The sequence below is a fragment of the Palaemon carinicauda genome, chromosome 19, assembly GCF_036898095.1.
Source record: "Palaemon carinicauda isolate YSFRI2023 chromosome 19, ASM3689809v2, whole genome shotgun sequence".
Taxonomy (NCBI): Eukaryota; Metazoa; Arthropoda; class Malacostraca; order Decapoda; family Palaemonidae; genus Palaemon; species Palaemon carinicauda.
The window spans coordinates 8,204,884-8,230,946 of NC_090743.1; the positions used below are offsets into that span (position 1 = coordinate 8,204,884).

The 26,063-nt window shown below is 42.2% G+C and overlaps 1 protein-coding gene across 2 annotated transcripts in view; it reads right to left on the bottom strand.

The window, feature by feature from the left end:
* The window catches only part of LOC137658422 (titin homolog), a 117,229-nt gene that overhangs the window by 61,022 nt on the left and 30,144 nt on the right, over positions 1-26,063 (bottom strand). For both annotated transcript variants that reach the window (XM_068393125.1, XM_068393124.1), the window contains exon 4: positions 16,682-16,849. In XM_068393125.1, the coding sequence (XP_068249226.1) occupies positions 16,682-16,849 (168 nt within the window). The remainder of the gene's footprint in view (positions 1-16,681; positions 16,850-26,063) is intronic.

Here is a 26,063-nt window from a genome sequence, read left to right on the forward strand (position 1 = left end):
CAGGCCCCCCATTAGCCTGTGAAGATTCAGCAACCCCCACATCATGAATATTAGACTCTTGGGGAAGAGCCATCGGCACCTTCCCCGCAACGGACTTACCTCATCCCCTACCCTGGGTAGGGAAAGAAGGAACAGAAACCTCGTCAGACCTCCCACCGGGCGACGGCAAAGGCGAAGAGATGCTCGCCTTCCTGGGGGACCGTTTAGAGGACTTCTTTTTCTTCGCGCTAAAACGAACCCACTGGATCTCACTCTAATTCACACACTCCGGGCACGTATCCGCCGGCGAGCACACTTTACCCCTACAGGAAGAGCAAAGGGAATGCGGGTCAACCTCCGGCTTGGATAGGAACGCTCCACACGACTTCCCGGCTCTAGGCCCAGGACAACGGCGGGTCTGCTCCATCACAACACAAAACCACAAGACACAGGAATGCAAGGAAAGGATAAGGAATACACTTGGGGAAGCACAAGGGAATCACGCGAACACGCGAGAACATAATGGAAAGCACAGAGATACCACGCGGGAACCACGTGGGACACAAAGGATCGCAAGAGAATGGAGAGCGACGGGATGGTATCACGACGCGATCAGAGAACTTACTGACGAGCGAGACCCAAGCTAACTCCGACCTAGCTCAGGACTACCCTCAGGGCACGTTCTCCTTACGCCTGAGTTAGTCCCCACAGAAAACGGAAGTAGGGTAGACTGCACAAAACTCTGGTCGGTTGAGAGGAGATTCCAGGTACCTCCTAAGAAAGTAGTTCAAGGTAAGTCTCTGTGTTGGAACAAATAGAATTTAGCAATGTAACTTGACCAGGTAAGCACTAAAATTGGAGGTAAGCTCCTCGCTTAGCCTAGACATTGCCTGACTCCACCTCATTTGGAGAGCAGGGATATGACAAATATATAAACATAGATTGCACAAAGGGCATGGTACCCACCTGCACTTAGATGAGGTCAACTTGCAGAGTTCCTCAGATGCTGAGCCCCAAGAGAGGGGAGAATGAAATAGGAAATGGCCAATCACTAACACATTCACTCTAGACTTACGGATAACATCTACCCTCAATCAACTGCTACTTGTCTTACAAGGGAACCGAGGTGTTAACTGACCACGTTTTTCATAGCCACCACTGAACCTAAGGTTAAAGTGTCTATGTTCCTGAGGGTTATGTCTTGCAGGTAGTGGATGGTGAACATTGTTTACCTTTTTCATGATCAAAAATCAATCCTAAAAATCTAGCTTTACCTACACATGGGATCCGCTGACCTTTCATGTATATATCCGGGTCTGGATGTACTCCCCGGACACGACAGAAAAGGACAATAGTAGTTTTGCTTGACAAAAACTTGAACCCATTCATATCAGCCCACTGAATAATTTTGTCAATTGAGAGCTGTAGTTTTCTCTCAACCATTGCCATTCTAGCTCCAGCAAATGATATGGAGATATCATCAGCAAATAGTGTTGAGAGAATATCTCGAGGAATGACAGACGATATCCCATTAATGGCTAGTGCAAATAAAGTTACACACAGCACACTTCCCTGGGGAACTCCTCCTTCCTGACATTTCCTTTCAGATAGGGTTTCCCCAACTCTCACTTGAAAAAATCTATGCAAAATAAATGATTGAATGAACAATGGAAGCTTTCTTCGTAATCCCAAACCATGGATGGTTTTAAGTATACCATATCTCCATGCAGTGTCATATGCCTTCTCAAGGTCAAAAAAACTGTTACAAGGTGCTGTTTGGAAGCAAAGGCTTCACAAATAGAAGACTCAAGTCGTATCAACACATCAGTCGTCAAGTGCATTTTCCTAAATCCACACTGGATGGGTGATATAATACCTTCTTTTTGAGGTACCACATAAGTCTTCCATTAACCATCTTCTCCATGATTTTACATAAACAAGATGTCAATGCAATTGGTCGATAGTTTGCTGCTAAAAACTTGTCCTTACAGGGTTAAAAAGGCTAAAATAATGACTAGTTCCCAAACACTTGGATAACTATGATCATGCCATATTTTATCAATAATGCTTAAAATATATAACTTTGTATTAAAAGGTACATGTTTAATCATTGCATATGGAATTCCATCGGGTCCAAGGGCTGTGGCATTACAAGTAGCAAGAGCGGAATCAAATTCTCTTTCAGTACAGTAAAAGGAGAATTATACGACTCTTCCCTTCCTGTTGCAAAATTTAAAATTTTCTTTTCTTCAATGCTCCTATACAGGTGACCATGAGCTGCTTCACACTTGCATGATACATTTGAAAAATGATCAGCCAGGGCATTGCTAACATCATTTGCTTGTCTCATACTGACCGTTCACCTTCAACACTGGTGGTGGGTTTGGGGTAAATTTGCCTGCAATCTTTTTTATTTTACTCCATACAGAAGATGGTGGTGTTCTACTGTTGACTGAGGAAACAAAAGATGCCCAAGATTGGCGCCTAGCTTCTTTCATGGCACGATGGAAATGTGCTCTACACTTTTTGTATGTTATCAAATTTTCCTCAGTACGGCGTTTACGCAATTTAGTCAAGAGATTTTTTGGTGGCTCTGTGCAAGATAGTTAATTCTGTGGTTTTGGGAATCGAATTGATTCCTGCTGTATGGAGAGTTCCATTCAGTAGGTCTATGGCATCATCAATACCTTCAAACTGTTCTGCACTCCCTTCCATTTCATTTAGCTCAGAAAATTTAACCCAGTCCGCCTTGTCAAGATTCTACCGAGGCAATCTTTGTAAAGGTGGTGCTTATAATGATTGGTGCATGATCACTAGTATGCCAATCATCTAAAGTACTCCAATCAAAGTCAAGAAGGCAGTTAGAGCTTGCAATTGAAAGGTCAATGCATGAAAAGGTACCTGTCTGAACATGGAAGTGCGTGGGCTCTCCTGTATTAAGAAGTACGGCATCCTTCTTTTCCACAATTGATGAATAATATTGCCCCCGGTGTTTGCTAAAACATCACCCCATAAAGGATGTCTACCATTCAAATTTCCAAGTAAAAGAAAAGGTTGAGGGAGTTGTTGAATGACCTCTACTAAATTATCCTACGACATGTTATCATTTGTTATCATTTGGAGGCAAGTACAGAGAGCATATTGTATATTTTCTCCCTATCTCAATCCGTATAGCCACTGCCTGCAGAGGTGTACAGACAGATAAAGGTATTTGGGGAACATCTTGACGAACGTACGAGACTTCCGCCATGGCTCCCTGCTTGTTGATTATATGGTGTTCTATAACTAACATACTGTCCAGGACAAGGAGTGTTAGCATCAAGCTTGCTTTCCTGTAGACATACAATTATGGGGGAATGCTCATTAATTAGAAGCTTAAGTTCTCCATTTTTGGGCCTTAAACCCTGACAATTCCATTGCAAAATGGAGGAGAAGACTATGGATTATTTTTGGAAGGCATCTTGGATCATGTCTTTCCATTGGCAGTCTTGAATCTAACATGATTTCCAGTAAGTTTTTTTAGAGATGGCGTAGATATATTGGGTTTTACGTTTGTCTTTTTCTTTGTGTACTTTTGATCTATTTGTTGAGGCAGATGGTGGACCTCAATTTGTACTTCCGATTTATTCAAGTTATCTTCCGGTTCATCAGAAACATCAACATATAAATAATCAAATTTATTCGATGTCATAACTTTAATATATATTTTTAGTGGACGGGGGTGAGAGAGACGGAGGTCTCTCTCTTTTACAATTAATAGATGGTGAGGTTCTAGAATTTTGCACAGTCCCCACAACAGGTGCATCAGGTAAGTTGTTTTTAAGTGGAACCTCCATCAAATCAGGCAAGGACATGGCCTGAGAGAGGTTTGTACTATTTTTTATTTGTGGGACGAAAGTTGTACATAGGTGGGAAATGCCCTAGTGTTAATACACCGTGGTAAAGCCTCAGGAGGTAATTTGTTTACCTTGTCATTCAGCTTTTTATCAGATATTATACAGCTTTTTATCAGATATTATATTTTTTTTTTTTTAACTATTGGCAGAACTAGGTGGGTTTGATTTTAATACCTTAGCATAGCTATATGATCTATCTAATAGTCTTTTGGTATGTCCCACACTTATGTATTCTAAATTAGATTTGTTGAGGGCAGCTTCTTCCAACTTGTATAGCTCACAGGTCCTATCAGTGGATTTTTGGTTCGAGTTGCAATCTAAACATCTGGTCTCATGTGCACATTCTCCATGGTAAAATTTGCAGCAAATACCACACATTTTTTCATTTTTGCAAACTTTGGACGGGTGTCCAATTTTAAAACAATTAAAACATTGCAGTGGCTTCTACTTGAATTGTCGTACTAATAATTTCATTTTCAATAGTAATATGGAAAGGTACATCAGCATACTGGAAAGTAAGAATAATCATTGATGTACCTGGGACTTTGTGTACTTTCCATACATTTAATGGAGACCTGGTCAGTATCTCCTCTTCTGTAAATTCAAATAAATCATTGTTAAAAACTATTCCCCTTCCGTAACTAAGATCTGGGGAGGGGGTGGTTTGACATATAACATCACATTATCATTACTTCTTTTTAGGTTGGACAATATAACGGATTGTGTGCTTGATTTGGCATGTATAACAAACTATTTTTTCCAAAACAAGATATATCTCCTGGAGTAATAGTTCTACTTTTTTCAGGACCAACTTGTATATTTTGAAATCATTCCCTGTAAACCCTTTAGATTCAGCTACAAGCCACATTGGTGGTTTTGGCTTTATCTGGCAAGGCATAACTAGATCAGCATCTTTTTCCAACCAGTCGGCAGGCCTATACTGTATACATACAAATCCTTTTGTACCTAATATGTATACATATATATATATATATATATATATATATATATATATATATATATATATATATATATATATACTGTATATATATATATATATATATATATATATATATATATATATATATATATATATATTTGTATATATGTTCTTACAAACCTGGTCTAGTATAGGGTAAATACAGTAGTTTATTCATGATTTATTTATATATTTCATTTGTGCATTGAAGAGATGAAAAGCCAGGTCTTGGGATGAAGTCCCCTCATGTAGACGCAAGTTTATTATGTAAATTACGTCAGACTTTTGTCGTTAATTTCATTGTATTCTTTATTCAAGTCAGTGCAGTATATGCAAATTTATGTTATTTTCAAGATTTACCTTTTTTATTTCCAGTAATTTTGTTACAAAGTCTTACGTAATCTGTTTGAGAGTGTTATGTGATCATACAATATAGAAACAAGGGCCTATGTAATGTTCTTTTATATTTCTATGAAGTTTTGCCTTATATTTGTGAGAGAATACACTATATGCCACGTGCTTTGGAAAATTCGCGAAAAAACTAGTGATAGGATGTTATCTTCTTTCTTATTTCGGGGACAAAGGGTGGGCGGAGCTAGATGATTCAGAGAGTTCGTCCCCCCGTTGCATGAGTAAGCTTTCGAGAGAGCAATACTTTGTAACTCTGACGCCTTACCCAGCCCCCATGCTTTCAGAACTTGCTCTCCTAGAACATTCTGGAAGTAGCTAAGTCTCTTATACAGGCGACACCAGGGTTGCATAGATAGACAGATGGAGAATTCCAGCCCTAAGATAGCCATCCCCCTCTCTCACTTTCACACGCAGCTCTCTGTATTGTTTTAAAAGTGTTCGGTGAAATAACGAAGTTTTGGTGTAACGAGTTTTTGTAAACATAGTGAGTACTTATAAAAATTCTCTTGAGTTTTTTGTAAACGGTCCTGCAGGAAGGTGATAGGTTCTTCTATTGTGATCTGGTTATCTATTTTCATTAAGTGTCAAGCTTAAATATTGTATTCAAATTTAATTTCCAGTGAAACAAGTGATTGTATAATTTTCATAAGTATTTCTTTTGTCTTAGTCTAATGTTCATTCAGATTTAATATTTAAAGTCAAATAATTATATAATTTTCAGATCGTAACATTTTTGTCTAAATCTAAGTTTTGTTAGACTTAATATTTCAAGTGATTTATTTGTTTTATGTAAATTCTTTCAATGTTGTTGTCTTGGGTAGTGCTATAGCCTCTGTACCATGGTCTTCCACTTTCTTGGGTTAGAGTTCTCTTGCTTGAGGGTACACTCAGGCACACTGTTCTATCTAGTTTCTCTTTCTCTTGTTTTTTTGAAGTTTTTATTTTTTATTTAGGAAATATTCATTTTAAAGTTGTTACTATTCTAAAATAGTTTATATTTTTCCTTGTTTCCTTTCCTCACTGAGCTATTTTCCCTGTTGGGGCCCCTGGGCTTATAGCATCCTGCTTTTCTAACTAGGGTTGTAACTTAGCATTTAATAATAATAATAATAATAATATAGAATATATTTATGTTTGCAAAAAGTGTATTATTCCAATCACCATTGTTTGAATTAGTAATCGCTCGTATCCTGTTAAAGAATCGTTGTAAGTAATAGTTTTAAATAATTCTTAAGAATAATTACCCAGTTTTGTTTACAGTGTACTTTTAAGAGACCTTTGGATATTCAGTGTTTTATACATTGCTCTCTGGGAGTTATTTAGCTGTCTGAGAGTTTGTGTATGAATATTTTCAAGTGTAACAGACTTAATGTAAAAGCAAACAGGTGAGTTTGAAATTCGAGAGTTTGTATGGCCTGCCAGTCATAATATATATTATGTTATATGATTGGTTCTCGGACACGAGCCATAGTACAATATATACATATATATATATATATATATATATATATATATATATATATATATATATATATATATATATATATGATAAATTTTGCACATTTTTACGTGTTTTTCATATTCAAATAAGCCATATATATTTTTGATACATTAATGTCTGGATTCTCTTAACGACCTCGGGATCAGAGCCCCAGGCGAAATCACACAAAGACAAGAGCTTGGTTCCGGCCGGGAATCGAACCCTGGTCGGCAAGCCTGTATAGACAGTGACTAAGCCACTTGGCCACGAAGAAGGATAAAAATCAATGACAATTCTTCTGTACTTATACCTGTCGAATTCAGGTATTTTGTACTTAGAATTGAAATCAACCCATCCTCACCATCGTAGCCAATTGGTAGTTTGTTACTTGGCATTCAATTAATGATAAATTTTGCACATTTTTACGTGTTTTTCATATTCAAATAAGCCATATATATTTTTGATACATTAATGTCTGGATTCTCTTAACGACCTCGGGATCAGAGCCCCAGGCGAAATCACACAAAGACAAGAGCTTGGTTCCGGCCGGGAATCGAACCCTGGTCGGCAAGCCTGTATAGACAGTGACTAAGCCACTTGGCCACGAAGAAGGATAAAAATCAATGACAATTCTTCTGTACTTATACCTGTCGAATTCAGGTATTTTGTACTTAGAATTGAAATCAACCCATCCTCACCATCGTAGCCAATTGGTAGTTTGTTACTTGGCATTCAATTAATGATAAATTTTGCACATTTTTACGTGTTTTTCATATTCAAATAAGCCATATATATTTTTGATACATTAATGTCTGGATTCTCTTAACGACCTCGGGATCAGAGCCCCAGGCGAAATGACACAAAGACAAGAGCTTGGTTCCGGCCGGGAATCGAACCCTGGTCGGCAAGCCTGTATAGACAGTGACTAAGCCACTTGGCCACGAAGAAGGATAAAAATCAATGACAATTCTTCTGTACTTATACCTGTCGAATTCAGGTATTTTGTACTTAGAATTGAAATCAACCCATCCTCACCATCGTAGCCAATTGGTAGTTTGTTACTTGGCATTCAATTAATGATAAATTTTGCACATTTTTACGTGTTTTTCATATTCAAATAAGCCATATATATTTTTGATACATTAATGTCTGGATTCTCTTAACGACCTCGGGATCAGAGCCCCAGGCGAAATCACACAAAGACAAGAGCTTGGTTCCGGCCGGGAATCGAACCCTGGTCGGCAAGCCTGTATAGACAGTGACTAAGCCACTTGGCCACGAAGAAGGATAAAAATCAATGACAATTCTTCTGTACTTATACCTGTCGAATTCAGGTATTTTGTACTTAGAATTGAAATCAACCCATCCTCACCATCGTAGCCAATTGGTAGTTTGTTACTTGGCATTCAATTAATGATAAATTTTGCACATTTTTACGTGTTTTTCATATTCAAATAAGCCATATATATTTTTGATACATTAATGTCTGGATTCTCTTAACGACCTCGGGATCAGAGCCCCAGGCGAAATCACACAAAGACAAGAGCTTGGTTCCGGCCGGGAATCGAACCCTGGTCGGCAAGCCTGTATAGACAGTGACTAAGCCACTTGGCCACGAAGAAGGATAAAAATCAATGACAATTCTTCTGTACTTATACCTGTCGAATTCAGGTATTTTGTACTTAGAATTGAAATCAACCCATCCTCACCATCGTAGCCAATTGGTAGTTTGTTACTTGGCATTCAATTAATGATAAATTTTGCACATTTTTACGTGTTTTTCATATTCAAATAAGCCATATATATTTTTGATACATTAATGTCTGGATTCTCTTAACGACCTCGGGATCAGAGCCCCAGGCGAAATCACACAAAGACAAGAGCTTGGTTCCGGCCGGGAATCGAACCCTGGTCGGCAAGCCTGTATAGACAGTGACTAAGCCACTTGGCCACGAAGAAGGATAAAAATCAATGACAATTCTTCTGTACTTATACCTGTCGAATTCAGGTATTTTGTACTTAGAATTGAAATCAACCCATCCTCACCATCGTAGCCAATTGGTAGTTTGTTACTTGGCATTCAATTAATGATAAATTTTGCACATTTTTACGTGTTTTTCATATTCAAATAAGCCATATATATTTTTGATACATTAATGTCTGGATTCTCTTAACGACCTCGGGATCAGAGCCCCAGGCGAAATCACACAAAGACAAGAGCTTGGTTCCGGCCGGGAATCGAACCCTGGTCGGCAAGCCTGTATAGACAGTGACTAAGCCACTTGGCCACGAAGAAGGATAAAAATCAATGACAATTCTTCTGTACTTATACCTGTCGAATTCAGGTATTTTGTACTTAGAATTGAAATCAACCCATCCTCACCATCGTAGCCAATTGGTAGTTTGTTACTTGGCATTCAATTAATGATAAATTTTGCACATTTTTACGTGTTTTTCATATTCAAATAAGCCATATATATTTTTGATACATTAATGTCTGGATTCTCTTAACGACCTCGGGATCAGAGCCCCAGGCGAAATCACACAAAGACAAGAGCTTGGTTCCGGCCGGGAATCGAACCCTGGTCGGCAAGCCTGTATAGACAGTGACTAAGCCACTTGGCCACGAAGAAGGATAAAAATCAATGACAATTCTTCTGTACTTATACCTGTCGAATTCAGGTATTTTGTACTTAGAATTGAAATCAACCCATCCTCACCATCGTAGCCAATTGGTAGTTTGTTACTTGGCATTCAATTAATGATAAATTTTGCACATTTTTACGTGTTTTTCATATTCAAATAAGCCATATATATTTTTGATACATTAATGTCTGGATTCTCTTAACGACCTCGGGATCAGAGCCCCAGGCGAAATCACACAAAGACAAGAGCTTGGTTCCGGCCGGGAATCGAACCCTGGTCGGCAAGCCTGTATAGACAGTGACTAAGCCACTTGGCCACGAAGAAGGATAAAAATCAATGACAATTCTTCTGTACTTATACCTGTCGAATTCAGGTATTTTGTACTTAGAATTGAAATCAACCCATCCTCACCATCGTAGCCAATTGGTAGTTTGTTACTTGGCATTCAATTAATGATAAATTTTGCACATTTTTACGTGTTTTTCATATTCAAATAAGCCATATATATTTTTGATACATTAATGTCTGGATTCTCTTAACGACCTCGGGATCAGAGCCCCAGGCGAAATCACACAAAGACAAGAGCTTGGTTCCGGCCGGGAATCGAACCCTGGTCGGCAAGCCTGTATAGACAGTGACTAAGCCACTTGGCCACGAAGAAGGATAAAAATCAATGACAATTCTTCTGTACTTATACCTGTCGAATTCAGGTATTTTGTACTTAGAATTGAAATCAACCCATCCTCACCATCGTAGCCAATTGGTAGTTTGTTACTTGGCATTCAATTAATGATAAATTTTGCACATTTTTACGTGTTTTTCATATTCAAATAAGCCATATATATTTTTGATACATTAATGTCTGGATTCTCTTAACGACCTCGGGATCAGAGCCCCAGGCGAAATCACACAAAGACAAGAGCTTGGTTCCGGCCGGGAATCGAACCCTGGTCGGCAAGCCTGTATAGACAGTGACTAAGCCACTTGGCCACGAAGAAGGATAAAAATCAATGACAATTCTTCTGTACTTATACCTGTCGAATTCAGGTATTTTGTACTTAGAATTGAAATCAACCCATCCTCACCATCGTAGCCAATTGGTAGTTTGTTACTTGGCATTCAATTAATGATAAATTTTGCACATTTTTACGTGTTTTTCATATTCAAATAAGCCATATATATTTTTGATACATTAATGTCTGGATTCTCTTAACGACCTCGGGATCAGAGCCCCAGGCGAAATCACACAAAGACAAGAGCTTGGTTCCGGCCGGGAATCGAACCCTGGTCGGCAAGCCTGTATAGACAGTGACTAAGCCACTTGGCCACGAAGAAGGATAAAAATCAATGACAATTCTTCTGTACTTATACCTGTCGAATTCAGGTATTTTGTACTTAGAATTGAAATCAACCCATCCTCACCATCGTAGCCAATTGGTAGTTTGTTACTTGGCATTCAATTAATGATAAATTTTGCACATTTTTACGTGTTTTTCATATTCAAATAAGCCATATATATTTTTGATACATTAATGTCTGGATTCTCTTAACGACCTCGGGATCAGAGCCCCAGGCGAAATCACACAAAGACAAGAGCTTGGTTCCGGCCGGGAATCGAACCCTGGTCGGCAAGCCTGTATAGACAGTGACTAAGCCACTTGGCCACGAAGAAGGATAAAAATCAATGACAATTCTTCTGTACTTATACCTGTCGAATTCAGGTATTTTGTACTTAGAATTGAAATCAACCCATCCTCACCATCGTAGCCAATTGGTAGTTTGTTACTTGGCATTCAATTAATGATAAATTTTGCACATTTTTACGTGTTTTTCATATTCAAATAAGCCATATATATTTTTGATACATTAATGTCTGGATTCTCTTAACGACCTCGGGATCAGAGCCCCAGGCGAAATCACACAAAGACAAGAGCTTGGTTCCGGCCGGGAATCGAACCCTGGTCGGCAAGCCTGTATAGACAGTGACTAAGCCACTTGGCCACGAAGAAGGATAAAAATCAATGACAATTCTTCTGTACTTATACCTGTCGAATTCAGGTATTTTGTACTTAGAATTGAAATCAACCCATCCTCACCATCGTAGCCAATTGGTAGTTTGTTACTTGGCATTCAATTAATGATAAATTTTGCACATTTTTACGTGTTTTTCATATTCAAATAAGCCATATATATTTTTGATACATTAATGTCTGGATTCTCTTAACGACCTCGGGATCAGAGCCCCAGGCGAAATCACACAAAGACAAGAGCTTGGTTCCGGCCGGGAATCGAACCCTGGTCGGCAAGCCTGTATAGACAGTGACTAAGCCACTTGGCCACGAAGAAGGATAAAAATCAATGACAATTCTTCTGTACTTATACCTGTCGAATTCAGGTATTTTGTACTTAGAATTGAAATCAACCCATCCTCACCATCGTAGCCAATTGGTAGTTTGTTACTTGGCATTCAATTAATGATAAATTTTGCACATTTTTACGTGTTTTTCATATTCAAATAAGCCATATATATTTTTGATACATTAATGTCTGGATTCTCTTAACGACCTCGGGATCAGAGCCCCAGGCGAAATCACACAAAGACAAGAGCTTGGTTCCGGCCGGGAATCGAACCCTGGTCGGCAAGCCTGTATAGACAGTGACTAAGCCACTTGGCCACGAAGAAGGATAAAAATCAATGACAATTCTTCTGTACTTATACCTGTCGAATTCAGGTATTTTGTACTTAGAATTGAAATCAACCCATCCTCACCATCGTAGCCAATTGGTAGTTTGTTACTTGGCATTCAATTAATGATAAATTTTGCACATTTTTACGTGTTTTTCATATTCAAATAAGCCATATATATTTTTGATACATTAATGTCTGGATTCTCTTAACGACCTCGGGATCAGAGCCCCAGGCGAAATCACACAAAGACAAGAGCTTGGTTCCGGCCGGGAATCGAACCCTGGTCGGCAAGCCTGTATAGACAGTGACTAAGCCACTTGGCCACGAAGAAGGATAAAAATCAATGACAATTCTTCTGTACTTATACCTGTCGAATTCAGGTATTTTGTACTTAGAATTGAAATCAACCCATCCTCACCATCGTAGCCAATTGGTAGTTTGTTACTTGGCATTCAATTAATGATAAATTTTGCACATTTTTACGTGTTTTTCATATTCAAATAAGCCATATATATTTTTGATACATTAATGTCTGGATTCTCTTAACGACCTCGGGATCAGAGCCCCAGGCGAAATCACACAAAGACAAGAGCTTGGTTCCGGCCGGGAATCGAACCCTGGTCGGCAAGCCTGTATAGACAGTGACTAAGCCACTTGGCCACGAAGAAGGATAAAAATCAATGACAATTCTTCTGTACTTATACCTGTCGAATTCAGGTATTTTGTACTTAGAATTGAAATCAACCCATCCTCACCATCGTAGCCAATTGGTAGTTTGTTACTTGGCATTCAATTAATGATAAATTTTGCACATTTTTACGTGTTTTTCATATTCAAATAAGCCATATATATTTTTGATACATTAATGTCTGGATTCTCTTAACGACCTCGGGATCAGAGCCCCAGGCGAAATCACACAAAGACAAGAGCTTGGTTCCGGCCGGGAATCGAACCCTGGTCGGCAAGCCTGTATAGACAGTGACTAAGCCACTTGGCCACGAAGAAGGATAAAAATCAATGACAATTCTTCTGTACTTATACCTGTCGAATTCAGGTATTTTGTACTTAGAATTGAAATCAACCCATCCTCACCATCGTAGCCAATTGGTAGTTTGTTACTTGGCATTCAATTAATGATAAATTTTGCACATTTTTACGTGTTTTTCATATTCAAATAAGCCATATATATTTTTGATACATTAATGTCTGGATTCTCTTAACGACCTCGGGATCAGAGCCCCAGGCGAAATCACACAAAGACAAGAGCTTGGTTCCGGCCGGGAATCGAACCCTGGTCGGCAAGCCTGTATAGACAGTGACTAAGCCACTTGGCCACGAAGAAGGATAAAAATCAATGACAATTCTTCTGTACTTATACCTGTCGAATTCAGGTATTTTGTACTTAGAATTGAAATCAACCCATCCTCACCATCGTAGCCAATTGGTAGTTTGTTACTTGGCATTCAATTAATGATAAATTTTGCACATTTTTACGTGTTTTTCATATTCAAATAAGCCATATATATTTTTGATACATTAATGTCTGGATTCTCTTAACGACCTCGGGATCAGAGCCCCAGGCGAAATCACACAAAGACAAGAGCTTGGTTCCGGCCGGGAATCGAACCCTGGTCGGCAAGCCTGTATAGACAGTGACTAAGCCACTTGGCCACGAAGAAGGATAAAAATCAATGACAATTCTTCTGTACTTATACCTGTCGAATTCAGGTATTTTGTACTTAGAATTGAAATCAACCCATCCTCACCATCGTAGCCAATTGGTAGTTTGTTACTTGGCATTCAATTAATGATAAATTTTGCACATTTTTACGTGTTTTTCATATTCAAATAAGCCATATATATTTTTGATACATTAATGTCTGGATTCTCTTAACGACCTCGGGATCAGAGCCCCAGGCGAAATCACACAAAGACAAGAGCTTGGTTCCGGCCGGGAATCGAACCCTGGTCGGCAAGCCTGTATAGACAGTGACTAAGCCACTTGGCCACGAAGAAGGATAAAAATCAATGACAATTCTTCTGTACTTATACCTGTCGAATTCAGGTATTTTGTACTTAGAATTGAAATCAACCCATCCTCACCATCGTAGCCAATTGGTAGTTTGTTACTTGGCATTCAATTAATGATAAATTTTGCACATTTTTACGTGTTTTTCATATTCAAATAAGCCATATATATTTTTGATACATTAATGTCTGGATTCTCTTAACGACCTCGGGATCAGAGCCCCAGGCGAAATCACACAAAGACAAGAGCTTGGTTCCGGCCGGGAATCGAACCCTGGCCGGCAAGCCTGTATAGACAGTGACTAAGCCACTTGGCCACGAACCAAGCTCTTGTCTTTGTGTGATTTCGCCTGGGGCTCTGATCCCGAGGTCGTTAAGAGAATCCAGACATTAATGTATCAAAAATATATATGGCTTATTTGAATATGAAAAACACGTAAAAATGTGCAAAATTTATCATTAATTGAATGCCATGTAACAAACTACCAATTGGCTACGATGGTGAGGATGGGTTGATTTCAATTCTAAGTACAAAATACCTGAATTCGACAGGTATAAGTACAGAAGAATTGTCATTGATTTTTATCCTTCTTCGTGGCCAAGTGGCTTAGTCACTGTCTATACAGGCTTGACGACCAGGGTTCGATTCCCGGCCGGAACCAAGCTCTTGTCTTTGTGTGATTTCGCCTGGGGCTCTGATCCCGAGGTCGTTAAGAGAATCCAGACATTAATGTATCAAAAATATATATGGCTTATTTGAATATGAAAAACACGTAAAAATGTGCAAAATTTATCATTAATTGAATGCCAAGTAACAAACTACCAATTGGCTACGATGGTGAGGATGGGTTGATTTCAATTCTAAGTACAAAATACCTGAATTCGACAGGTATAAGTACAGAAGAATTGTCATTGATTTTTATCCTTCTTCGTGGCCAAGTGGCTTAGTCACTGTCTATACAGGCTTGCCGACCAGGGTTCGATTCCCGGTCGGAACCAAGCTCTTGTCTTTGAGTGATTTCGCCTGGGGCTCTGATCCCGAGGTCGTTAAGAGAATCCAGACATTAATGTATCAAAAATATATATGGCTTATTTGAATATATATATATATATATATATATATATATATTATATATATAAATATTTATGTATGTAGTTATGTATGTATGTGTGCATGTATGTATGTATATATATACTGTGTATGTATATATATATATATATATATATATATATATATATATATATATATATATATAAATATATACAGTATATATATGTATATGTATGAATGTCTGTGTTTATGTGCATGTGTCCATGTATGTATGTATGCAAGCACACACACACACACACACATATATATATATATATATATATATATATATATATATATATATATATATATATATATATATGTGTGTGTGTGTGTGTGTGTTTGTGTGTGTGTGTATAAACAGTACATGAATGTTTAGATATATATAAAAATATAAGTAAGAAGTAAAAAACATAAAAAAAAAGGCAAAGGCCAGAAAAATGTTGGGCGGAGAGAGATGACCGTCAACTCTCACCAGGTCAAAAGTAAAAAGTGACGAGACAACACAGGTGAGTGTGTGAGCAGGGTAGCCAGCTACCCCTCCTACCCCCACTCGCTAACAGGGGATAGGGTAATTGCATCTCTCTAAAAGTCTTTGTGGCTCGTCTTCCAGCTTTGCCGAAAGTATAATCCCTTTAAATAGCAAGGGTTTGCATTTAACCCTTTTACCCCAAGAGGACGTACTGGTACGTTTCACAAAAGCCATCCCTTTAACCCCATGGAAGTACCGGTACGTCCTTGCAAAAAAAAAGCTATAAAAATTTTCTTTTTTATATTTTTGATAATTTTTTGAGAAAATTCAGGCATTTTCCAAGAGAATGAGACCAACCTGACCTCTCTATGACAAAAATTAAGGCTGTTAGAGCCATTTAAAAAAAATATACTGCAAAATGTGCTTGGAAAAAAATAACCCCCTGGGGGTTAAGGGTTGGAAATTTCCAAATACCCTGTGGGTAAAAGGGTTAAGTGTCAGAACAAATATTATTTCAAGGGGCCCGATAAACACTAGAAAAATTTCCTCCTCTCCTTATGCTGAAATATCAAATTTCTTATTGAAATCCTTTACTTTGAAATAAACTTTGGGTTTAACCTCTGGGACTTGGGATAATACTAATTCTTCCTAATTAAGACTCCCCTTTGCTGAAAGAGCTAAAAATTCTTTTAGCCTTATTGGCTAAGGCTAAAGCTATCGAAAATAGGTTTCGACAGTGAACTCTAGTTATAGGTTCAAAAAGTCCCATTGGAAAATTTAAAACTACATCTCAATTCCAAGAAATGGGTTGTAATTTTTTGGTTTTTCAGTAACAAAGAATTTAATCACATCATTAATCACTATTACTTCTAAGATCTATGCCAATACTGTATGCTTAAAGACTGCATTAAGCATTGTTCTATATCCTCTAACTGCTTTTACCAAAATTATCCTATCATGCTTTAATAATCTCATCAAGAGAAAAAACCTTACTATACTGTATATACTTACTTCTGTAAAGGCAGGAAAATCCTCATGCTTAATATTAGGGAGTTCATCACATATCATTCCTAAAATTATTATATAATATTTTGTAGAGAGCCACGGGATGAAGCTTTTATAGATAGTGTCCTTCATACCGGATAAACTGTCATTGTTTCGGACGATAGCATTCGTAAACTGTTGAGGAAAAAGGGCAAAACATTATTGTAAATAAAATTAAATAATTGCATATTTACATAAAAAAAAATATGTAAAACATAATTCTATTACTTAAATAAAATAAAAGCTGTTTTTCTTATACAATCCTATGACTTATACCCTTTCAATTTATTACAAAATTTTCATAATAAGAAAGAAACCAAGGAAATGAACAATCACCTGAAAAAAAATCTTTATATATTTCTAAACGCATATAAGAAAAATAACAAATTTGAAGTAATATGACAATTTTGTAGGTAATTTGTAATTTTCCTAACTATACAAACCTTAGCTATTTAATAGGGGTTATTACTTTCGGCGTAGCTGAAATAACGAGCCATTAGAATTTTAACGAGAGTTTACTAACCCACCGCTAGTTAGCGGGGGGTAGAGAGGGTAGCCTGCTTAACCCCCCCCCCCCCTCACACACACCTGTGCTTGAGCTCACTTTGCTTAGAGGTAGGGCATCAAGGGGAATAGGGCTGGCAGGCAAGTTTGATTAAATAGCTAAGGTTTGTATAGTTAGGAAAAATACAAATTACCAACGAATTTGTCATTTGTTCCGTAACTGACATACAAACCACGCTATTTAATAGGGGTGACTCACCCGTTAGGAAGGGTGGAAAGTCCCTGCCAGTACTGGCTTTTGGCTTTGCCCGGGGACTCAATAATTGAGTGTGCTCGCACTCATCAATAAGGAGTCCCTGCACCTCGCTAGAACCTTGCTACGCAAGGACTGCGGCCTACGCAAGCTGTGTGTAAAGGTAAAATAAAGTGTGACTCGTCCTAGGAAGTTGACCTGAAGTCCCTTAGAAGGAGACTTTAGGCTAGGACTCTCCCAATACCACCTCGTCAGGGTATGGGAACGTGACAGTATTATCACAATACTCAGAACACAAGGAAACATGGTTTACCTACAGTGGTTTGAGGTCAGTTGTGCAAAGAACCCAGGATGCTGCTTTCCCCAAGAGAGGGGAGGATGAAGAAAAGAGTAAGGGCCAGACAAATCTTTTCATTCATGCAGACTAAGACCGGGTAACAATGCCCTCAACCTTCTACTACTTGTCCACTAAGGACCCAGAGGTTTTAAACCAGCTGTTGTGCAGCCACCACAGGACCGATAGAAAACGTATCGAGCCTCCTGTGGGTCACGTTGTGCAGGTAGTGGGCTGTGAAGGTCGTCTGATGTTTCCACACACAGGCTTGAAGGACCTGCGTCACTGAGAAATTTCTCTTGAAGGCCAGGGACGTAGCTACGCCCCTGACATCATGTGCTCTAGGGCGACGTGACGGAGGAGGGTCTGGATTCAGGGACAGATGGATCACCCAACGAATCCATGCCGAGATGGTGTTCTTGGTGACCCTTCTCTTAATCCTCCCAGTGCTAACAATGCTTGCACCTGGGGATGGACTGCAACCGTTCCTCTGAGATATAGCCTCAGACTCCTTACTGGGCACAGTAGGAGAAGGTCTGGGACATCTGTTACAGAACGGAAACTCGAATCCGGAAGGAGTCGAACCGAGCGTCCGGCACCCCCTGATTTTGAGTCTTAGCACCAAACTCAGGGACGAATTTGAACGTTACCTTTCCCCCATACCCTTGCATGGGTGATGTCATATGAGACCATGAAGTTCATTGACTCACTTGGCCGAAGCCAAAGCTAGTAAGAACACCGTCTTCCAAGTTAGGTGGAGAATTGAAGCCTGGCGTAATGGTTCATAGTGAGGTCTCTTAAGAGACCTGAGAACTCGAACCACGTTCCATGGAGGAGGTCTCACATCCGACTGAGGGCAGGAAAGTTCATAACCTCGTATGAGTAGGGAAAGTTCCAGCGAGGAAGAAAAGACCATTCCTTTGAGCCTTAAGGCTAGACTTAAGACTGAGCGATAGCCTTTCACCGCCGAGACTGAAAGGCGCATTTTCTTCCCGCAAATACACGAAGAACTCCACTATTGCTGGAATAGTGGCATCGAGTGGAGAGATACCCCTTCCACGACACCAACCACAGAAGACTTTCCACTTTGCCTGGTAGACAGATGCGGATGATTTTCGCAGATGTCTAGACATCCTAATCGCAACTTGATGCGAAAAATCCTCTCTCAGCGAGGAGATGCTGGATAGCCACCAGGCGTGAAGTCGTAGCGAAGCTACGGCTTTGTGGAAGGTGCTGGCGTGTGGTTGTCTGAGTAGATCGTGTCGTGGAAGGAATTCTCTCGGAAGATCCGTTAGGAGTTGCAGAAGGTCCGGAAACCATTCCGCGTGATGCCATAGTGGAGCTATGAGGGTCTTTAAAAAATTGACCGATATTCTGGTCTTGTTGAGCACCCTCCTCATCAGACAGAACGGGGGAAAGGCGTACACGTTGATGTTGTCCCACCGTTGTTGGGAGGCATCTTGCGAGTGCCTTGGGATCCGGGACTGGGGGTAAGTACAGTGGAATCTTGAAGATCAGTGCTGTCGCAAACAGATTCACAGTCGGGGAACCCCAAAAAGTCAGGACTTTGTTGGCTACTAGATGACACAAAGACCACTTGGTACTCACTATCTGAGACGCTCTGCTCAGATTGTCGGCGAGCACATTCCTCTTGTCTGGAATGAAACGCGCCGATAGTAGAATCGAGCGGACTTCGGTCCATCTCAGTATCTCTACTGCAAGATGGGATAGCTGCTTCAAAAAGGTACCTCCTTGCTTGTTGATGTAAGCCACTACTGTGGTGTTGTCGCTTATTACCACCACAGAGTGACCTGCCAGGTATTGTTGGAACTGCTGAACGGCCAACAAAACGGCCTTCATCTCTAGACGATTTATATGGAGGCACTTTTCTGATTCTGACCTCAGGCCTGAGGTCCTGTGGTACAGAACGTGCCCCCCCCCCTTTCTTTGAGGCGTCCGAAAACAGCATTAAATCCGGGGGAAGGACGAGAAGATCCACTCCTCTTCGTAGGTTCTCGTCTGTCACCCACCACTGGCAGTCCGTCCGTTCCGCAGGACCCATAGGGATCATGACGTCCGGGGAATCACAACCTTGATTCCACCGAGACTTGAGCTGTCACTGGAGAGATCTCATCCTGAGGCGATCGTTGGGAACTAGACGAGCCAAGGATGAAAGGTGACCAAGGAGACGTAACCACGATTGGGTTGGAAGCTCTTCTCATCTGAAGAAAGGGCTTGCGACCCCTCTCAGCCTTACTATCCTGTCGTCTGATGGGAAGGCTTTGTGGAGATTGGTGTCTATAATCATCCCTAAGTAAACCAGTCTTTGAGTAGGAAGCAGAGAGGACTTCACGAGATTTACTATGATCCCTAGATCCTGGCAAAGTCCTAGAAGTTTGTCTCGGTGTCGAAGAAGGGATGACTCCGAGTCTGCTAGGATCAGCCAGTCATCCAGATAACGGAGGAGACGGATGCCGATCCTGTGTGCCCACAATGATATTAGGATGAACACTTCTGGTGAAACCCTGTGGTGCTGTGGAGAGACCGAAACACAGCACCTCGAACTGGTACCCCTTGTGGTCTAGGCTGAATCCTAAGTACTTCCTTGAAGACGGATGGACTGGGATCGGGAAGTACGCGTCCTTCAGATCCAGTATACACATGAAGTCTTGCGGTTTCACTGCAAGTCTGACCGTGTTTGCGGTCTCCATGCTGAACGGAGTTTGCTTTAATTTGTACCTCTGGCCTAAGGGCCCGCCCCCTTGCTGATCCCATGGCAAGGGAGCTAAATGACACCGGATTCATCCTCAGGGGAGGTAGAGATGTTGTGAACGGGACGCGATATCCCTGACTGATTAGGGAAATCGTCCAGGAATCGGCCCCGAGTTGCTGCCACCTGTCTGCGCAACCTTGTAGGCATCCCCCCACTGGCGGACATGCAGGGGGACTGCCAATCCTAGCGTTTGCAGCCTCGGCTGCTCCCTCTAGGATTCTTCCCTCCCCTGGAGGACTTCTAGCCTTTCTTGTCCTTGACCGGAAAGGGCTTAGACACCACTGTCTTCGCTGCCGTTGTCGGTTTCGTGGTCTTGGTGGGACGTGGCTGTGGGGTGCTAGAAGTTTATAGGGCTTGAATGTCAAAGCCCTTTGTAGGAGGGAGTCTTGATGACTTCCTCCACCTCTCAGCAGCCTGCTCCACGTCCTTAGGCTCAAACGGAAGAATGTCCGAGCCTGTAGAATTCGGTGCTAGGAGCCTCCCGGTACTGTCTTGGAGTCCTTCGACTCCCTCCTGGGAGGGATGCAGGACTTCAACAACAACGGAGGCAGGCTGTTCTCCACCCTTATTCGAGAAGACTTTACCGCGCGAGGTTGGGTTTCCCTCAATGGTGTGATGGGGGAACGTCTCACCTCACGTGACTCCCCTGAGGATGGGAAATCCTCGTCCAAAGGGGAGGGAGAAAAGTCTGAGGGGGGAGGGTGCCTGCCTCGGAGACTTACGAGGAGACAGCTTCGTCCTCGGAGAAGTTACCGCGTCCGAAACTCCTCTTTTCCTCTTTAGGGGAGTAGATGCAGCCAAAGATTTGTGGCCCAAACTCAGAGGGAACAGGCTTGAAAGCCTGTGCTACCGCTCTGATTAGAGCCCCAAACCAGGGCTGCCAGCTGACGGCTGCACTGTCACACTCTCCCTCTGGAGGGGGAGTCGCCTGTAAGAAGAAAGAAAATAAGGAAGAAATGTCCCTGGACCTTTCTGGAACCTTCCCCCCTTTCGGCAAGCGCGCTGTTCTGTGCTTGCGGGGGGGAATGCGGTGATGGCGCCCTTACCGCGCGTTGTCCTGCAGCCTCGCGCATGGGAGGATATTGGCGATTGTGCTGGGAAGCGCGCTGGTGCTCGCGCGATGGGGAATACCCGGGCCTCGCACTCGGGAGACTGCTGAAGCGCTCGCGCGGGCGCGTGAGGGCGATTGCGCGGGTGCGCGGCCGAGACTTCATAGAGTGCGCAAGAATCAGATTGCGCGCTTGCGCGCGCAGGCGTGCAGGATCAGAATGAAGAGCCCGTGCAGACGAAAATAAAAGATCGTCGGCGCGTACTCGCGTACCAGAATGTTGGCATGCGCGCGCGTACGAATTTGTTGACGCGCGCGGGAGACCATCGGTACCCGCGGACGGGAAAGATCGTCGGCGGTTGCGCACATAATAAGATCGTCAGCGCTTGCGTGTGTAAGAAGATTGTTGGCGCTTGCGTGCGTAAGAAGATTGTCGGCGCTTGTGTGCATATGAAGATCGTCGTCGCTTGCGCGCGTAAGAAGATCGCGAGCGCGCGCGAAGTGCACGTGCGGGAAACCGTCGGTACCCGCGCGCGGACGATCGTCGGCGCTTACGCATGTAGGAAGATCGTCGGTGCTTGCACGCGTAAGAAGATCGCCGGCGCTTGCGCGCTTATGAAGATCGGCGAGCGCGCTAGTAGGTTGAAGAGTCACCTGGCAGGACGATCAGGAACTGGGATGTGTCCTTTAAAAAAGGCGGGCATCCTCCGATGAGGACCGTAAGCAGGTCTTTTTTAGAGTCCAGGACCGAAGTCCTTCGTTGCAGCGCAAGGTTGCGCTGGTAGATCGGTAGGTCAGCTGGCAGGACGATCAGGAACTGGGATGTGCCCTTTGGAAGGGCCAGCATCCACCGATGGGACCGTAAAAGGTCCGTGTTAGAGCCCAGGACCGAAGTCCAAAGGACCACGTTGTAGCACAAGGTAGAGGTCACTGGAAGTTCTGCTTGATCCTCCGAGGCGGAGTCTCTATGAGAGACCTCTCCCGCGAACGAGAGAGGTGCCCTTCGTAGAAGAGACTTGAAGACACTCGTGATGACACCCCTTAGGGCCGTTGGATCAGTAAGCTGACCTTATCAGTAGCGATCCTCCGAAGAGGAGTCTCTATGCGTGGTCTCTCTCGCGAACGAGAGAGGTGAACACTTCGTAGAAGAGACTTGCCAAGACTGTGCTCCACCCCTGAAGCAAGAGGAACTCAGCAAGGGGGAAGAAAAGTCTGGCCGAAGGGCAGCAACCGTAGTCGAAGGCGATGAATTTATTAAGGTATGGGAAGTTGTCCCTCTGAAGGAAGAAAACCTCACACCTGGGGAGGAAACCTCCCTCAGAAGGGAAGTTGTCCAACCCCTGGAGGCAAACCTCCATTAGCATTCCAAGATGATCTGAAGTGCTGGCATGTTGTCACGGGAGTACTTCTAAGAGAAGGGATAACACCCATGACAACGTCCTCTGAGGGACGGCAGCGACAGCAGAATCCCCAGGCATAAACAGGACAGCTCTGCTTAGTTGGCACTCTTTAGTCGAACGAAGAAAAACTGCATAGTTAACTGGGAAAATAAAATTAAATAATTATTTTAACAGAAATTCCCTAGGGAGGAACTCCGAAGAGGAACCCCGAGGGAATAACATAAAATAAGAATTAAGTATGCGCCCACCTTCCCCAGATGACATCCACGGGAGAAGGGGGGGGCGGAGTAACTGTAATAAAAACAGAATTATAACAGAATTATAATTATCTAAATCATCTAAGAATATAATAGTGAGAACCACTGAACCCCCAAAGGGAAGTGTTCCCCACGGAGAAGCTGAAAAGTTAAAATACATTTAGATTTCACTAAAAATAATTGAGACAAACAAACGGAATAGCAACCTAACCCGCAACGGGAAAGGAGCTACCGTAATAGTACGTAGTTGTAGTAAAGGTGAACGACCTCGAGTAGAAAGAGACCGTCGTCAATCTAAAAAAAGGCCACATTCCCTTCGCTGAGAATCCAAGTTTCCCATAGGAAAAGAGGAAAAGCGAAGATAATAGATGAATGAAGAGGGTCCAGGCAATGACAATTCCCCTGCGGCGGCCGAGTTAACGGATATACTGTATGCCGACGGGAAGACCGATGAACCAGAGAGGGAGAGGTCGTTCCCCACGAAGTGGAACTGTGGTGGCCTTGCCACGCAAGTGTCGTCGTCGTACATCACACACACAGCACAAACACTGAAAAAAAAACTTACTACATTTCTATAAACAAATATTACAAGTATAAGAAAAAGTAAGTAAAAAGACAAAAATTAATGGCAGTCCAAAATAGGCGAGGAGAGAGAGAGAGAGGAACAACCGTTCTCGCTCCGAGCCAAAAGTAAAGTGAGCTCAAGCACTGTAGTAAACCCTCGTTAAAATTTTAATGGCTCGTCATTTCAGCTACGCCTAAAGTAATAACCCCTATTAAATAGCGTGGTTTGTATGTCAGTTACGGAACAATTATATTTTTCCTAACGATACGAACCTTAAGCTCTTTATTAAGGAATATACTTTCGGCAAAGCTGGAAGACTAACCATAAGACTTTTAATGAGCTATCCCGCTCACACATACACTAGTGTTGTCTCATCACTTTTGATTGCAGACAGGACTTGTAGAGCGATAGGTGATAGCGGGCCAAATTTGTATAAAGAGCTCAAGGTTTGTATGGTTAGGAAAAATACAATTTACTTTAAATTTGTCATTTGTTCCGGCACTAAATACAAAACCTTTAACTCTTTATTAAGGAAGAGTCATCCTTAGGGTGGGTGGAAATCCTAACCAACTGGCTGGCTTTCAAGTGCTGGGCGACTTGGAAGGTGATGGTGAGCAGGAACTGGGTCTCGCGTTGCCTGGATACACTCTGGAAGGTGATGGTGAGCAGGAACTGGGTCTCGCGTTGCCTGGATACACTCTGGAATCCGATGGCAAGCAGGACACTGCTCACTCGCTGAATCACTCTGAGACCTAGAAGGATATCCTCCTGGATTGCAGTGGTTGTTCTAGGCGATCCTCCTGTCTGCGCTGCACGAAGAGGGTGGAGAGCGCTGGGTGGCGAGGCGCGGTCTGTGCTCTGACAAAAAGGCGCAATGGTCTGGACTCGGTGGGGGGGAGCGGCAAGAACTCCTGGACTCAGAAACAGGAACCGGGCGAGGCGAGGCTGGAGTGCATCGAACTTGCAGGAGGCAAGTAATATCTGAAAGCGAATCACGAGGTGAGGCTGAGCGTCTCAAACTTGCTGTGGGTGAGCAACATCTGAAGGCGAACCACGCTCCGAGGAACTAGAGAAAGACAGGGGCCAAGCCGGACGGCGTCTCAAAGTACTCTGGCGGAAACCACTCTGGGGAAGACCTAACCTGCGAATGGAAAAGGTGACTCCCAAAAGGAACAGGAACATGCCTCAGACTTGTCCCCTCTCCACAGGCTGAACGAATTCAGAACAATGGGGAGCACTGTCGTTGGAGGTAGGAACTGCAGCAGGTGAAGAGGGAAAACTCGGGTCTGAGAGCGCTGCGCTGGACACGAATGCAGGGAACTCCTCCAGGTGAAGAAGACAGTGAGCGCTTTCTCTCTACTGCCAGCTGCAACAGCTCAAAGAGACCTCCTTTGCACCCTTCAGGTCCAGGAATGTTCGCATGACAACCAGAAGTAGTAACACACCTGAAAAGAAAAAGATAAGTCAGTACAGGTATGGCAGTCAGTGTGGGCGCTGGAAAGAGACGAACATCCAATCTCAACCAGGCCAAAAGCAAAAGTGACAAGACAACACTGGTGTGTGCGTGTGGGGTAGCTGATACTAACCCCACTAGCCATCCCTAACTAGCAGTGGTGTAGTTACACCTCACTAAAAGTCTTATGGCTTGTCTTCCAGCTTTGCCAAAAGAATATTCCCTAATAAAGAGCAAAAATGTTTGCATTTAGCGTTGGAACAATTAATCCTTGGGAGGTAGGAATTATTGTCCAGTAGAATGCAACTAATGTACCAATTGCCACTTCAAAATGTCAGCTTCCCAATCACATATGTAAGCAGAGGATGGCTAACTAGTGTAACTTCGTATAAAACATGGCATACCATTAACCACCCGACATTAGCGAGGGTTAGGGACCAGACCCCCTCATGAATAGCTTAAATTTGTAGGAACCTTAGACGCTACTCCCGAAGAAGTAGAACTAGCAGAAGGGTAAACGTTTTGCTGTGTCCTACAGACACGATAGCGAGGGGCGGGAGCTGTAAACAGTCGCCGAACCCCATCATCGTCTCGCTCCAAAGAGCTAGATCGGGGCATCGAAGAGTCTCAGACTTGCTTGTGGAAGTTCCTCTGGAGAGGGATGTCGTGGAGGCAAACTTTGCATACCCTCATTCTACTGAGAAGACTCAGGCTGAGGGCGGGCATCGTAAGCAACACGCTGTGAAACTTGGCTGCAACCAG